General features: G+C 34.0%; 1 protein-coding gene and 1 pseudogene across 1 annotated transcript; both read right to left on the bottom strand.

Annotated features, from left to right (window-relative positions):
• Nucleotides 1–1,286: 1,286 nt before the first annotated feature.
• LOC121778719 (zinc finger protein GIS3-like) lies at nucleotides 1,287–2,111 on the bottom strand. Its single transcript, XM_042176120.1, has one exon. It carries the CDS (start codon nucleotides 1,934–1,936, stop codon nucleotides 1,361–1,363), a length of 576 nt encoding a protein of 191 aa, XP_042032054.1. The 5' UTR covers nucleotides 1,937–2,111; the 3' UTR covers nucleotides 1,287–1,360.
• A 10,337-nt stretch (nucleotides 2,112–12,448) lies between these two features.
• On the bottom strand, nucleotides 12,449–18,050 carry LOC121780002 (annotated as a pseudogene).
• Between the last annotated feature and the right edge of the window lie 494 nt (nucleotides 18,051–18,544).

Genomic DNA, 18,544 nt, shown 5'->3' with positions numbered 1-18,544 from the left:
CCTTACTAACATAATTTCATAAATTTAAAGCTTTAAAGGCAACATGAAGCTAGAGCATGCAATGAAAAGGCACCGACTTAAGACACACCATAAATTTATTAAAAAAAATCTTACTTTCCACCAAAAAGAAGGTGCCATTTTGAACATGTTCCCCTCTCAAATAGCTAATATTATTATTTATTCTTTTAACCCAAAGAAAAATGATAAAAAAAAAGTGGGAAAGCTTGAAAAAGATAAGACTTTTAAATGCTTCATTCTTGGAATTGCATTAACTTGTTTTCGTGCTTACACCTAAGTTTCCTTAAACATAAATCTCATTGGCTTCTCACATCTACCTATATACATACTTTTATGTGTCTATCATTTATTTCCCAATTATTTTTTTTTTCCAACTACATCTGACCTCTTTTCTTCTCAAATTCAAGTAGTTGTTGAAATAATTAACTAATTTAATTCAGACTGCCACATTATTAAAGTACTCGTTTGCAAGCATCCAATGAGACCCTTCAACTCTAATTAATGAAGCTTCAATAATTTAATGTATTGTAAACATATGACGAATATGGAAACACATAGACAAACTGAAAATGGATTAAAAGTTTCCATAGACAAACTTAAAATGGATTAAAATTAAACTTTGAATGAAAGCTTGAAAACCCTACACTGTTCTTTTGTGTAGGTGGAATTGAATAAGTCTAAATTAAAATGATGACAATAATGACTAAACTACCTATACTTCAGTTTGTGGGGTTGTCAATTTAGTGAAAGTGGTTAATAATTTTGTCAATATCATGAAAATCATTATGCCATGTCTTTCTCTTTTATATGGACTACTGCTATATATTCTTATGTTACTTGAATCGTATTCTATTCTGAATTGTCTCGGCGTTATTTATATCATTTTTTGTTATAATAAAAAACACATTTTATAATATGTCTCTCCCCTTTATTATTTTATTTTCTCTATATTTAATCATTAAAATTGTTTTCTTTAATCTTGTATTTAAAAGAAACGTTCCAATTTACAAGAAATGAAGATAGTATAGGACATCAAAACTATACTAATATTTCCAATCCTATTATTGGAAGTAATTTTTAACTCTAACTACCAATTGGATTGAATGTAGTACTTAATACATTACAATGCGGGACCCACAAATTCCGAATTAATTACATAAATTTTATCTAGTGTTAAGTTGAAAAATTAAAGTAAAGAGAGCACTTTTTTTTTAATTTTTTTTAAATGTATCACTAGAACGAGGGGAGTATATTTATGGCTAGAGAGAAGAAGAAGAAAAATAAATCAATAAATCAGAAGAAAAAAATGTACAGAAATATCCGATTGAAGCCGAGAGAGTCCTCACGGCGCGGCTGGAGCCAAGCTGAGATGCAAATCCAGCCCAAACCCATCGTCAAAGCTAGGCCCATTATCACTCGAAAATCTACTCAGCGACGGCCCATTATATCCCAAAATGGGCTTCGAAGAAGGTCCAACACTAGGCCCGCTGGAGGCGGAGGGGCCCGCGGAGAAGACGCATCCGTGCGACACGTGGAAGGGGGGCGGGGCGCGTGGGGCATACACCCACGGCGGCGGCGAGTGGGAGGGGGAGAGGAGGTGGGAGGGCGGGGCGAAGGCGGAGACGATGGGGTTTCGCATGTAGGAGAAGGCGGCGTTGCGCGTGGCTTGCATCTGGGCGCGCTTGAGCTGCTGCCGCTCCTTCTTGTGGGCGTTTTGGTGGCCGCCGAGGGCCTGCGAGTTGGCGAACTCGCGGCAGCAGTATTGGCACTCGTATCGGCGGCCACCGGGGGGATCCGGCCGCGTGGCGGCGGAGGAGTCCTCTTCTTGGTCTTCCTCTTCGGTGACGTGGAAGCCGAAGAGTTTTAAGGGGGCGGTATTGTTGCATGATGGCTTGTTTTCGTAGTCCACCCCCGTCATGCTGTACTAAAATGGAATATGAAGCAAGTAGCTTGGAACGAAGGGAGTATAATAAATGTGTGTTTAGAGAGCAAGAGGAAGCTATGGGGGGTTTTGTTTTATAAGGGGATTATTGTATGTGTGGGGCATTTATACAAGTAAATTTGTGTGTGTGTGTGTGTGTGTGTGAGAAAGAGAGAGTTGGAAATATACCCTACAAACATTTTAAGGAATCCAATAGATTGCACTAGTCGATATATCAACATCATTTTATTTCTTAGTTTCACCTTCTCTTCAACACACTATCATGTCAAGTTACATAAATGCCCTTTTACTTTTAGGGTTCTTGTTTGGATTAGTTATATTCTTATATGTGTATACATAGATTATAACTAAATTTTATTCCATCCGTCCATGATTAATTGACACGAAATACTCAACCCTAATTTTTAGAAAGTAGTGGAAAGTGGCTGAAAAAAGTTAATGGAATGGGGAATAAGATAAATTAGTGAAATAGTATAAAGGTTCATTCCAAAAAATGGTAAAAAGTAAATGAGACAATTAATCGTGAGCAGACGAAAAAAAGAGTACTTCATAATTCACTTGATATATTTTCTTAATAAAAATAATGAGCTTTTAATATTTTGGAATGTGGATTGAGTATAAGTTTTGTTGGCCAATAAACTCAAATTTTATGTAAGATGGCAATCCTAATGTGTTGTTGAAATCTCCCAATGATAGATTTTAATGACAATCTAGTATTGAGTTTTTGTCACTGAAAGTGATGAGATGAAACTGTATCTTTTCTTGTTTTTGCATAATCTAAATTCTTGTACCATTACAAAGCTATCGTTAAGAGCTTTTCAATGGCACCTTTAAAATTATCATCCCATTCCAAAGAAATTTAGACTCATGTCAAATATCAAAAAATTAAAAGATGGTGTATTTTTAATCAATAAAATGAAGTGAATTAAACATCAAATTTTGGATATGGTTCGTGTATTTAAAGACAATTAACTTTTCCCTATTATAAACTAATACACGTCACAATTCGTCAATAATTATGCATAAATCGTTGTTTCTATTATATAGGGTTTTCCCCATAAACAATTTGTCTATCTTAGAAGATCGGCAAAAATGATTTGTATTGTGGAAAAATGAAAATATATTGTGCTAGCCTTATAATATTGAGACCAAGGGAAAAAAGTAGGAGTAGAATGCTAATTAATTTGTGGAGCCTCTGATTTATATGTATAGACTATAGTGTGTGGGGAGTGGAGTGAAGAATGTGATGCATGTGAGCTTTGCAGTATCAAATGATTGAGTTTGCCCCTTGTTTTTGTGTTACTATACATATACCACTTTCTTGCTAGCCAACATTCAAAATCAGACCTATCTATATATTTATAATCATCCATTATTTGAAGCAAACAACTGGGCATCAGTGAAAAGTCCAAGATAAAAAAAACATTAAAATAATATATAGGTTATTTATATTGCAAGATTTGGCAATCCACAAGATTTCAAAAGTGGAAACACCACAAATGAATCTTTCCTATGGTGCAACTGTAGCACTGTTTGGCCAGCTTTGAGAATTAATGCTATCCAATATTATATTCATCATTCATTTTCTAAAAAGGGACTTTAGTAATAAAGCCAAATTGTCAAAAAATTATAGTCAATTCTAATAAATATTTGATTATATCATATTTTTGACAAATTGTCCATACTGATTGAGAAAATTGTCAATGTTATGATATAATTAGATATTTTTAATATCATGGGATTAATTAGAAACTACCTAAATTTAGTGATTTTTCTGTCAATTTATCATCATTAAATATAATCTCATTGAATAAGTACTACCAAACTTCAGTTAAATTTGTAAGGTATTTAGTATTTACCTAACTTCTACTTCATGCCGCCCTTGTGCTTGACCTGTCTTGGAGATACATGGAGAAGAAAGTATAGCATTAAATTTCTTGTCATAAACCACTTATTATGAAGTATACCAGAATTTGTTGGACAATTAAGTAGCAAATTTGCATTTAATTAGACATCAGAATTTGTTGGATAATTTCATACGTACCCCACATGAATAGGCTGAAAAAGTGAGCAGAGTATGAATCTCACTTTTATATACATTAATTTTATACTCTCTCCGTCCCAAGTTACTTGAGTCGTATTTCTTTTTGGGTTATTACAAGTTACTTGAGTCATTTCTATTTTTGACTAAAAACAAAACATCTAATCTCACCTACTTTACTCTTTATTTTATTTTACTCTCTCTTTTTTCTCTTACTTTATTCTCTCATTTACTTTAGTTAACTCACTAAACACAACTTTCTTAACTCACTAAACACAACTTTCTTAAATCAAGTAACGTGGGATGGAGGGAGTAATAAAATGTTATTTATGAGACCTGGTTACCATTTTATAATCAAAGTGAAAGTGGATTTTTTATTTGGAATGGACTAAAATGGCAAAAATGGACTCTTATTATAGGACGGAAAGAGTAGTATTATACTTAGTTTAATTTTATTAAATTTATTCATGATTAGAGATATCGTGAAGCCCATCTCTCTCTTCATTACACTGAGTTGTGCATAAATGAGCAAGAATGTCTTTGTACAAACAACATTGTTTTGTGTGTTTATCAATCTAAACTCAGGAATTCAGTCAGCGCCAGTGTTCCTTTAAAGAAAATTGGCAGAAAATAAAAGCAATATATTAGTAATATCATTAGGAAAAGTTTGGTAGAAAAGCAAAATAAACAAATTAAAATATGATCAATAAGAACATGTTTTAGGTAATTTTTTACTAAATAACACATTTTAGGTCATGTTTTGCCATATAGTCGAAAATCATTTTAAGTCATTTAAATACTCTACCCCACTCTTTTCTTGGATTGGTTTTATGGCTTTTCAATCATTAATTAAGATTTATTATAACATGAATGGTGGGTAAATAATCTACCCCACACTTTAATGTGTAACAACTAAAAAATGTGTATTTTGACAAATTTAAGGTAAATATCGAATTGTACAAGTGAATCATCATATCTTTCGTATGATTAGTGTGGAAATTCAAAACTTTATATATACTCTTACCGTATCTTAATTAAATATGATAATCTTAGTGGAAATTCAAATTTGATGCCGACATTAGTATTTTTACATACGTAAATTTTATGTTTCATGAATGTGTTCGTGAATCATGTGTGAAAGAGTATGAGTTTTGATAAGATGTTAAGTGGAGTGGATTACGTGGTGATGATGAATTCTTGTTGATTTTGTTTGCGTGATTTACGTTGAAATCCATATTGTTTTAGCCTTTTGTCTTTGCTTTCAATGGGAAAGATCTATTAGAATCTTACTAACTACAATACTACATCATGAGGGAGAGAGAAGTGCTTCAAATTTACACACTCACACACATGTGGGTGTGTGTGAAACTCTGCTCTACTACCATATTTTAATCTATTATATTATATCACAAAAAATAGTTACCCTTTTACATCTAATAAAAATAGCTATTGATACTGACAGAATTTTTCTTAAAGTCAAAACACAAAATTATACCAGTTCGCAAATATATAGATATCAGTTGACATCACAAAACATATTACTCCCTCCGTCTCATAATAGATGGCATAGTTAGAGTTTGACACGAGATTTTAGGAGATGTTGTTTTGTGTGTTAGGTGGTGAAAGAAAATAGTAGATTTATATAAATGTGAGAGAACTTTTTCTAAAAAAGAAATTTGACATCTTTTGTGGGACAAACTAAAAAAGAAAGTGTGACATCTATTATGGGACGAAGGAAGTATTATTTTTTACTCAATATCAGTTGTTGATTCATGAATATTAATTTCTGATTCAATATAAGTAACTGATATTAATGTATTCGAGAACTAATATGGTTTTCAGTTCTCAAAATTCTCATTATAAAAAATTTCTCACCGGAACCACTCGTTAGCTACATATTTACATATGGTAGCTAAATTATCCTTAATTAAAGTCACTAAATTTAGTGACATTTTTTTTTATTTTGTGACATACTGCATGGCTGCCACAATAAAATTTAATGACATTTATAATGTCATAATACTTCGAAAAAATCATGTGAAGTTGTGAACTATCTGCAAAATAAAGAATTAACTGAATTATCAATTTGTTCCAAGTGCAATGAATTCAATTTTATTTAGTTAGAATACAAATAGAGACATAAATTTAAAAAGGTCACTTGCTTTTGTCCCATTACCACCTAAGCTAAACCTAATCAGAGTTCCACCTCGAAACACAAGAGAAATATATTATTGAGTTATCTATAGTTGAGAAGTTTTTTGGCAATAGATTTAGGAATTGTAGTTAGGAATCCTACAATAGAAAAATATTTTTTTACAAAAACCTATCTATCTATCTATATAGATATAAACTTGTCGTCTAATTAAGAGAACATGGATCCAATGATTATATATATACATATATATTAGCTAGGAAACCCTAGTTAATATATGATCACTTATACTAGGGGCTCAAGAAGTTGGTTTGACATTTGCAAATCTAGATAAAGACAACCAATTTAAATTGGAAGTTTAATTAACATGTACAAGTTTGCTTAGACTTTCAAGAATTGCTTAAAACTCGAATCTTTGCTCAAATTTGTATAAAGTTGTAGAAATCGTGTAGTGTTGATTTAAATCTCAAATCTCATGCTTTATGGTCTTTTCGTGAACCTGCATATGATTCAACTAATTCCATAAATCTATTGGTTTTACTTAGGTGGTGTAAAAGTTACAACAAAAGAAAGTTACTACTTTTCATATTCCTTCAAATTATGACATAAAAATAGTGAATCTAGACCAAAAATCTTGCAACTTTTGTTTTTCTTAATGCAATATAGTGTGCATAGATATCATAGGTAGGCGGACCCAATCATAAGTTATAGCACAATCCCATATTTTCACTTTATTTTTAGAGCACATTTTCAGAAAAATCATGACCTTAGGTCAAATTATGATTTGTCAGACAACATTGAAATTTGGATTTATCGCAATTATTACATACTGTATTTTTTTTGTGAAATTGTATCTGATTTGCCATCCGAAAATCATACTTGGATGTCACGACCAAATGAGTTAAAAGATAGTATCGTTTATTTATAAAGAAAAAATTGTGTCATTTAGTTAAAAATATCAATAATACGATATTACATGTAGGCGACTAGATTTTTTCATCTAGAAATAATTGCGAACAAATCCAAACTTCGTAGTTTTGTCATTTGAATGTTAAAATTGCGGGATTAACCAGAATTTGACCAGATTTCACAATTTTTCCACATTTTGCCCTTTTTAGATTAAAAGTAGAAAATTTAGTCTTTGTGGGAAACAAAGAACCGGCCCAACCAAAATTCTGCAACACTTAATTTTGAATCATGATATATACAATAAGACAAGATTGTTTGAGGCTAAAATATAGTCAAGATTAGAGAAAAAAAATACAAGCACATGGCCGCCCCATTCTTATAGGGAAAAACATGTTGTTGTCTAAACTTAAACTATTATAAGAACCTAAGAACCTATTGCACGTTGATATATCTAAACATAGATAGATAGATAGATAGATATAGATGATTTAGATATATTGTCTTCGTATAATTATTGTACTCATTTATATCATCATTAACACAATGTAAGGTGATTTTCCATTGAAAATTGAGATTCGGTAGAAATCCTCTTTAGTGTAGAAACATGCTTTTGATTTTTTTTAATTTCTAAATTTTATACTTTAAAATAGGTTTTATGTGACCCACTATTTGCATGAAATTGTGGGTTTGATATATCTTGATTTGTGTTTAATATATAGAAGGAAGTACAAACGATATATGGTTTAAAAAAACTTAAATATTGAGTAATTAAAAGACATAAATATTGAGTGTTTTAATAAGCTAGCAAGCTTGTCCAATCAACTTCTTCACAAGCTTGTTGATTAATCTACTAATGCACTTAATTATTAAACATGATTAGGGGCTTTTCATTGTGGTTAATGGTTTCCATCACCGATTGGAAAATGCTTTTTAAGGACCATAATCATGCTTTTTTTCTTGGTGTTGATTGAAGTAATTCTAGATAATTATTATTCTAGATTGCCTGAATCGGAATATGGCCCACTAAATGTGTTTGTCAAGACAACTAAACCAATGAGAGCTTCTTCAATCAATATCAAGAAAAGATTATTTCAAACATGATCCTATCATAATACAACCATTAACTTTTCTAATCATCTTTGTTCCCTTTTTACAGCCATGACATTGGAAAGATCCAAAAAGGATTAAAGAGAAAAGGAAAAGACAGTGTGATATAAGACTTAGTTTCCAAGTTGTAATCACCCTTTATGGATATGTTCAAAAGCATAGTTAAATTAACCATTTACTTATGTGGGGCTGACTCAAATAGAATCGTTTGAAATCCATTGTTTTATCTTTTTATCAACGTATATAAATATTATACACGTAACATGCACAAATGAAGAAGATTGAAACATAAAATATATAGGTGAAATGGTGGAAAATATATAAAGTTTGGTCAATTTTGTAATCTTAAAAAATGACCTAATATATTATAATTTTGACATTTTTTTCACTTGTCTCACGACAAATAAAATTCGACATCTTGTATATTTGAATTTACTGACTAGATGTGTAAATGTGTAAAAATTAAGATGAGGCTCACTAAAGATATAAAGTTTTTAAGTAGTCGAACACTTTATCCGCACAATATTTTCCATCTACCATATCATATTAGTTTTTCTTAAATCTAAGATTATATAATAGTAGTAATTAAAAAGTACTCTTCCGTCTCACCTTACTTGAAGCGTTTCTTTTCGGCACGGGATTTAAGAAAGTTGTGTTTAGTGAGTTAAATAAAGTAGAAGAGAGAATAAAGTAAGAGAGAAGAGAGAGGATAAAATAAAAGAAAGAATAAAGTAAGTGTGATTATATGTTTTGTTTTTAGCCAAAAAGATAAATGACTCAAGTAACTTGGGTCAACCTAAAATGGAATATGACGCAAGTAACTCTGGACGGATGGAGTATCAAATTTATGATATAATTGATATTTTTTTAAATTACGTTGACCAGAAATCTGATGTGTTCTTTCATAGGAGTAATGAGTCCTCCAAATAAGTATTCCAAGTGATTCTAACCTACTACAAATTGAATACAATAAAGTTGTGGGATTGGTGGAGTTTGCTTTAAGTCATGTGATATGTGACTCTATCCCTTATTTGTAGTTTAATACACATGTCAACACTTAAACAATCGTGAACTTAATTAATTGTGTAATAACTTGGCCGAAGCCTAGATTACAGTCAAGAATGTCTACCATATTTTTAATACATTTGACAGTGAACTCCAATATTTGGGCTTTTATTATTTAAATAATCTTATTAAAGTCCCGTGAATTTAGATCTACTAATTAAGAGTTTTTGTTGGTGGGGTGGGGTGGGGTTGGGTAGGGAGATAGTACGTGTAATAAGACAAATAAAATGTGCTTAGGGTTGCTAACAAAGTGGACATTTAGACGGCAACATAAAAACCACATTAGATGTAAACTCAAAACACATTTGTTGGGGGACACTTGCACATGTCATTGGGATTAATTACATAAAAATGTTCCTTGATTAAAGCTAATTGGGCAGTTTAGAATTATATATACCGGACAAAATAAAAGCTAATTGGACAGTTTAGAATTATATATAGAGGAGAAAATAGTGTTACCATCTAATCATCTATATCTATATACATGGGCAGCGGTTTTTCCTGAGCATTGATCTTTAATTCTTGTTGATTGGACATATATATTTGAGTTGTGTCGTACAGTAAAGTATCTAGTGAGCTACATCTCATATCACCAATTAGTTTCGGATGGAACCTCACTAGTATTAGATTATCTTCCTTTTACGTGTCATTACTATAACTACGGTCTTTTGCGAGTAACATTTACCTAGCAACATGCGAGTATTCACTGAGCACATAATACTTTCCGAGCTCTTTGGGAGCAACAGTGATAAATGAAATTTCGACGGGATTTTCTAGCAATTACTGAGCATATTTGTTTTCGATGATGTATTGGGTACACTATCACTTGGTAAATGTTACCAACTTACCATAATGAGCAAATACATTGTTCAACAATCACTCGATATAACAGTGTTATTCCTAATTGTCGAGAAAATTATTACTACTTGCTAAAGTCAGTTTTTTTGTAATGAGGTACACTTCAATGAATGAAGCATCCCATATAGAAAATGAGAAGTGAAAAGAAATAGACTTAAAATATCTCCTTCTATCATCGGTTGATTTTGGGATGAACTGCATTAGATTTTGGTTGATTTTTCTTTCACATGTCAGGTACACTTCTATGAATAAGACAATACCCAGCCCGCGTAATAGTTTCAAACTCTACTATATATAGTAGTACTATTCTTGAACCCTTGTTCCATATTTTATTAGTACTTTGTATGTATATGTGATCTCTTTTCTCTAAATTAAAAACTTGCACATGTGCGTACGTGCGCTTGCATGTGAAGAACTATGTCATGGAGAAAGACTTACATAAATAGATTTTTAGTTATAAAATGCTCTTCAAAACAAGATGATTAATGAGTTGGGCAACCGATGTTGCAATTGAGATGCAAGTTTCAATTTAAGTCAAAATAGCAAGTTTCCTACCAATTATTTTTATTAACTAATAATGTAGTTACAAGTTAATTATTCTTGTGATTAGGTCATGTCGGGAAAACACTATATACTTATATAGTACATCTAATTTTTGGGGCTAAACAATGTTTTTTTCTACAAATATAGGATCAGATAACATAAGATGGAGTTTAAATAAATGATTAATTCATTTACTGGATTTCCTGTCCATCTGCCATTGTTTAGGGCATATTTCTGAAGTACCAATATATTAGCTTAATTACCCTCTCAAATCGGTTAATCTCACTAAAATAATAAAGCTTAGCAATAATGCAAAGAAAATTATTATTAATTTTCTATCTTATCCCCTTTTTATTAGCTTCATGTGATATTATATTGGTGTGTGTATAAAAAACTATTGACATTTACATTATTGCATACCAAAAGCAAATCCCAATACCAAATAACAATAATGTAACATCAAAACTTTGGTGTCACGCTAGACAAACTGCAAAACCAAATTCGTCAAACCTATATTAATTAACATAGATGATAAATCCGATCTTAAAAAGGACAAGAATGATAGAAAAGAGCAACAAAATCCAGAAAATATGGTACAACTACATAAAGAATTGAAGAAAGAGTTGGAAATCTAGTCACCATTCATAATAAATAATAAACAAAAATTTATGTCATAATCTTTTAAAGGCTATGTCAAAGCACTTTTAATAATCACACGACTCTTGAACCAAATAAAATGGGCTAAAATAAAGAAAATTCTTGATTTGGATTTGAATATTTAATCCAAGGATTCAATTTGCTCCTGCAACAAGCATAATAATATTTGGAAAACCTTGTGCCAAATGCAACTGAAAAAAGCGAAGAATTGAGTCTGCAAACAAAATTACTGTTACAGTGAAACCAGAACAAATATACCCCGCAGACATCTCAAAAACACCTTCTACCACGTCATAAGGACTTCCCACTGCACAGTGAGGGACAGTCGAACATCCCCAAGGAAATCCCGACGGACTTCCCACAATAATAAAAATTCACAAATTCACCAAATTAAACAATTTACGAAATTAAAATTCACCACGATTACGAAATAAAAATTTCATTAAATAAAAAAAGAAAGGTACATTTCAACAAAAAAAACTAAAAAATTACACTTCAATAAATACAAATTCCATCAACAACGACCCCTCCGCTGCCATACTTCTTCAATTATATCGTTCTGGAGTCGAATATTGTCTTGTTTTTGGCGCATGTCGTGTTGGTTATTTTAGTGTAATTGGATTAACTTAATTGATCAATATTGTCATAATGAGACATCATATAAGTTTGGAAGTGCGGAGTGCACGCTTGTTTGAATTCATTATGATTAGACGGGGTTTGAGGGCAGCGCTCCCGAGTTGCGGGGTCCAAGGGGCGGCAGCCCCTGGCTGGGGTCGAGCTGTGTAGAAAATTCATTCGGAAATATAATTTCTGATAGAGAGAGATACTCGTTAATACAAGTGGTGCGAATGAAATGAAGTTCAACGAGCCGTATTTATAGAATTTTCAGAAAAAAATATATAATTATCGGGACGTCCACGCGGACGTCCGTGGGGTCAACGCAATGGCAGACGTCCGCAAGGACGTCGAGACAGACGTCCCAGGAACGCCGCGGAACTCCGGTGTTCGCAGCGGACGTCCGTATCCGCGTCACCTTTGCACAATGGCGGACGTCCTGCGCAGATGTCCGGCACGCCGGTCAGACGTCCGTCGGGACGGGCGCCATTGCGGATGCTCTAAATCGACTATTCTACATACTATCCCAGCTCCAACATCGGGCGACGAAAAGCTCCATGAATAGAGACCTAATTACTTACATTTTACAGCAATAATTTGACAGACCAACCATAAGGAGACATACTCAAGAATAGATGTAACTCCACCGATATAATAAGGGGTGAGCCTTATATAGACAGAAAACTGAGACGCGTAAAACATGGAGAGAATGAACTTCAAACCTCGGAAAGCAGGTATAGAGGTAGCTCCAGTACAGTTCACCTTTTGTCGGAACCTTTGAGGTTAAGGTTGAACCATTTCTTCTTTGAAGATTTATCCTTCGAATCTGAACTGCCCTCTTCACCTCGACTCTCGGATTCATAATCTTCTGCGAGTTTGCTGCTACTTCCATTGCTAAAATGTACACTTGCTGGGAAAGAAACAGTCCTTAAAACAGTGAAAGAAGAGTGGATGGTATCTCTTTGTTTTAGCAGCTCATCAACCTGTCGAAGCAAATACCATAAAAATGGAGAGAATATAAAAAGGGGCAACATAAGTCGGTAAGTAAATTAGAGTTGTCGTACGAGTTAGCTAAAAAGGCTCGAACCAAGAGAAAATATGAAAAGATACAGATGGAGACAAGGTAAAATAGAGCACAAATTTGGGGGTGAAAACAACTCAATTAATCCTACTGAAACAGAAGGTTTCAGATAGAATCATAGAAACACTGAAAATGGATCTCAGAGGCCCCTCTTCTATTAGTGAGTATCAAAGGGCAGTGGTCCAATTCCGATTTTGTTCATAGAAAAACAAAGGCTTCAGAACATTGGCATTAACGTTCGAGAAACTGACAGAACACCCTGTCCCCACCAAACACCTAAAAAAGGACCTGCCTGCCCACTGAGTCACTGCATATCTGTGACCAGCTCAAAGATAATTAGGAAAACCTCAAAGTCAGATTAATTACAAAAAGACTCACTAATATCCTTCCTGTCACATAGAAAATAGCAATATTCTCAAATAACTAAACAACTTTAACGAAATGTAAAGGGAAATAAGCTTCAGAGTTTAGAACTTAGCCAGACAAGAAACAAGAACTTAGAAGGAATCTCGAAATGCAAACTTACAGCCTGCTTTTCCTGAGTATATCTGTTAGTGACTTCTTGAAATCGTGCCAGTGCCTGAAAAGAATAAAGATGACTAGTGGTCATGTGTTGAGAAATACATCCAAAACTCTTAACTAAAATAATTATAAACAGGAACAAAGAAATACCTTCCTATATTCTGTCTCAAATTGCCGTAACTCGTTTCTCTTCCTCAAAATTTGGCCTTCAATATCCCTAAGCTTATCTGTTGTATCCTCATACGTCTTTGCACAAAGGGCCTCAATTGTATATGTAGCAGGTTTGAAAAAGTTGTCTCCTGCAAGAATCACACAACATAATCCCCAATGAGTTCGTGCTTTGTATAAAGCAAACTGTAATATTCGGATTTGAATGCCAAGAAATACAAACAAGGATGACATTAGAAGTTCAAACCATATACAGCAAATATATGAGTTCCAGCTTTGAGTTCTGAGACCTCACAAGGTTGAAGGTCATCCAGTCTTTTAAAGAAAGCAGCTTCTGGGTCCTTAGCCATTGCCAACTACATGACCAAGAAGTATTCATAAATGAAATTGTAGAATATGAGGCCTTAAGTTAAGGGAACAGAGAGTGTACATACCGTATTTATAGTTGAATCCATCCTATACACTAGAAAATGTAAGAAGTACATTCCAGCCGACGTAGCTTTGCCTGCCTTTTCACTATCTTCCTGTATTAATAGTGGTACAAGTCATCAAACGCTACAATTCTCCACTAGGAAGTCATTTATGCTCTAACTATTGTTCTGAAAGTAGAGCTCAAAAGATAACATCATAGTTGGATGACAAAAGTTTAGAAAAAAAAATGTATGAAATTCATCTTAAGCAGCCTTGATTTTTGAAGTTCAATTGATATGAAAGCACATCACCAAGATGGTGAATTTTTAAATCCATAGGAAACAGGATAAAGTCAAGATTAACAAATAGCAACACAATCATAAACATAGAACTGGCAGTTAAAATTACCTGCAATGCCAAACCATATCCCCCATTTGCATCTTGTTCAAAGTAAAGGAGCTGAAAATACATGTAACAGAAGCATTAGAAAGAAACTATAATATATTTATTAGAACAAGAGAAAAAGTGATAGATGACACTTTTTATAACCTTTTTCAGTAAGAATAAGGCCATATCTTAAATATTTGAAGCCTTATTACAGTTACTTTCAAACATAGATAGGAGCCTCTGAAAAGGCGTAAAGGAAAATGAAACATGAAGTAAACTCCAGCTAAGTACTACTACAAGATAAGGGATAAGTAGAAATAAGAACAAGTGTTTCTCTCCGTTACAGATAGCACAGAGTAGGAAGGTACCTTAAATTTGCTTTGGGCAGCTGATGTCACTCTAACTACTATTCCTGACTCTGCTTGTTCATCACTGATAGTTACACCAAAGAAGTGAGCACACTGTTTCTCAACCTGTTTATAAATCATCGGGTAATAGAGCAGTTAGATTAAACATAAAGACAGGGAAGGAAGAGAGTAGCATTATGACTAGATTTTTTTCTGGTAAGAGGATTACACACCTTTCCGCTGACAGAAGTTCCAATAGGTAGAGGTCTAACTGTAACTGTTCCATTCAAAGCCTCTTCGAGAACATTGGCAGAAATTGTAGTCTTGATTGGCACACCCAATTTGCTATCCAAATGAAAAGATTATACTAAGCTTGGAAGTTAATAACAATATGTATAGATCAGATTCTCAGTAAAGAGTATAACCTGAACAAAGCTGCAAACATTGTGTTGACAGTTCCAAGATTAGACAAATCAATCTCCATGTCCATTCCTTCAGCATCAAGGGCCTTATCATCACCAATATCAGATACCACAGAAATTAAAAGATACCCTCACATAAGTGATGGAAAAAATAATGATCAACTAAACAAGACGCAAAATGAAGGTAAGCAAATAAATTCTTATATAACTTTGCTGAGAACCCCATATCCAAGGTTTCCTTTGAGAGAAAGAGAAGAGCAGAAGCTGTGTCGCTGGATAAGGAGTTAAGGGCGCAGATTCTTTTTTCTTTGTGATATTTAGTTTTGAACTATTTCCATTTTACTACTTACTTCATGTGATTTTTGTTTCCATGTTGAAGTATAAATATTGGCTGCAGATGTTTTTTTATGTCATTATGAGCATTCTGTTATAAAAGTTACAGCGCTCAGGCTGAATATGAAGTTAATTGCTTTTAACTTTGAGTTGCTAGGATTTCTGGCAGGAGATCTCATCAAACATCTGTCCAGGTATAAATACACACATAAACTACCTGTTTGGAACATTACCTATATGGCTTATGTGAAAACATGGTACTCTTTCAATGAGTATATCTTGTGATAACTATCGGTAGTATAAAATACTAAAAAAACATAACAAGAATACAGGGAGTACCTCAAATCCTGAATTATCATATTGCCTCCTTTTCTCTGGATCAGCCAGAATACTATAGGAATATGCAACCTCCTTGAAAAGCTCTGAAGCTTCAGGGTTGTTAGCATTCTTATCCGGATGATACCTGACAACCCCAAAAAACTTGTCCTTAACAATTCCAAGGAACGTTCAAAATATACAGTTTGTTGACACATTCTGTGTGGTAGTTTCTAGGGAAAGAGGCCAAAGTTGATTTGAAGTTGAAATAACCAAATCGAATAGCATGTTCAAAAGATCCAATAACAATAGAGAGCTCAATCCTTTTTATTTTAATCAAACCGAAAAATCCCATGACAGTCTTAATTTTGCATTTTATTAAATTTTGCAGGTTTTCAACTTGCAAAATAATACTCAATCATGTGAATGCACAATTTATCAGATTTTGCAGTAAAATAATTCAGAAATTCGACTTAGAAACTCAAAATGTAGCCAGAAAAGCATATAACCGACATGTGCAGATGTACTGAACTCTCTAAATTTGAGAATGCTTCTAAAAACAATATATGAAGATGGAAACAGATAAAAAAAGGTTAAGCAAAGCACATACTTTAGAGCAAGCTTTCTGTAAGCAGTCTTAATCTCCTGATCAGACGAATCCCTAGTAACAGAAAGCACCTCATAAGGATCTCACCGCAACACAGGTGCGGACGGTCCTTCCAATTTTGTCTCCGACATTACTCCTCTTTCCAAAGCTCACCACCAATCTCTAATAGTATTTCCCAAAATTCCTTTCCTCTGAAAATTCACAAATCTCCCGGCAAAATTCCAAGAAAGGACGTCATGGGAGCTCTTATCCGCCATTTGTACCCGCAAAAAAAATTTCCAATGAAGGGAAAGACGCGAGCGCGTCTCGCGTGTATAAATATGAAACACGTGTCTCTCTCTCGCGTGTGATGCGTCGCGTCGTTGTTTATACACGCATGAGGCTCATGCGTGTATAAAGAAGCAGAGACCTGAGACAGAGAAGGATTGGCAGTTCCTGAGAAAATGCGGAGACGAGTATCGCTTTTAGGAACCAGGATGCCGTCAACGAACTGATTGGAAGTGGTCAAGAAGCTTGGAAGCGCAGCGACTGCCGACCGTTAGAATCGCGGCCGAGGACCACCGGTCTCCCATTGTCCTTGCACTTGAGTGACTCCGACAAATTGTTACAGTGCTGCAAAGACGAGCATAAACAAAACAATCGAGCACATTAATCATAAACAAGCATGAATTGCAGAGAGCGGAGCTTACAATGAAGGCCGTAAAAGCCATTTTTCTCCGACGAAATTCAGGTGTGAGGCAAACACGCATGAGCCTCATGCGTGTATAAACAACGACGCGACACGGTGATGCGTGTTTGTTTATACACGCGAGAGAGAGACGCGTGTTTCATATTTATACACGCGAGACGCGCTCGCGTCTTTCCCTTCATTGGAAAATTTTTTTTTGCGGGTACAAATGGCGGATAAGAGCTCCCATGACGTCCTTTCTTGGAATTTTACCCAAATCTCCCCTTCTATAATCCTTCTCCCAACCTCCAACACTCAATCACAGATACTTCAGTATCCGGAAAAACACCCTCAACACTCGCGTTTAACGTACAAACAGTCGCCCTGTCTGCAAATCAGCAAGCAAATGCAATCAAAATTCACAAATTCCAAAATATTTGGGAGATTGAGCTGGAGTAGCTGCGAAATCCAATGCATCGGATCGCTGAAATACGTTTCTCGGAATAAAATGCATAAATCAACAAAGAAATAAGGGTTTGTGAATGACATACAGTAGTACGAAATTGTAGATGCTTGTAAGATCTATTCAGTGCACAAAGCAAATAAAAAACGCTAACAGCTCCAGCTCAAAGATCAATCACAGGTAGAATCTAGGGTTTTTAAGGAATTACCTCGGCTTTTCGAATTCGGGCGGAGAAGATGGAACGATTTCAAAGTATTTTCATCATTTTTTTCCCTTTTCTCTTCCTCGTTTGCTTGCGTCAACGGAATTAGAAATAATACTACTCCTATTTCAGTAATACCTTATGATTTTATCGAATTTGTATAAATTAATTAAGTACTCCATCAATCCCATTACTGAGCCGTTCCTTTTTTTCTGTTGTTTTTAATTCTTTTTCTTCTCTCTATTTTATTGATTATTAGAGCATTCACAGAAAGCGGACACTACCAATAGCAATGCCGCTTTTTTTTTTTTTTTTTTTTTTTCTACAATCACTTCTTATTCGTCTGCTCCCATAAAAAAAATGTCTGCAGCTATAGAGGTTATTTTTTTTAGCCACTTTTCATTTTATTTTATTATATATTTTATTTATTCCCATACAATTTTGTGTTTTAAAAAAATTAACACATAAATTAATACACACACTATCTCTCTCCACTTCATCTTCCCCTCTCTCTCCACTTCATCTTTTCCAAATTTCCATCAGGCCTCTTCACTTCATCTTCTCCAAATTTCTGCCTTTCTCTTCACTTCATCTTCCCCAAATTTTGTTTCCATAACCTATACAAAATTAAACCTCCACAAAATTAAACATCCATAGTTTATAGAATAAAAATTAAAAATCCGGCGACCGCCGCGCCGCTCGGGGACCGGCG

This window comes from Salvia splendens, chromosome 19, assembly GCF_004379255.2.
Source record: "Salvia splendens isolate huo1 chromosome 19, SspV2, whole genome shotgun sequence".
Taxonomy (NCBI): Eukaryota; Viridiplantae; Streptophyta; class Magnoliopsida; order Lamiales; family Lamiaceae; genus Salvia; species Salvia splendens.
Note: the sequence above shows the minus strand (reverse complement) of the source record. Positions and strands in the feature narration are given on the sequence as shown.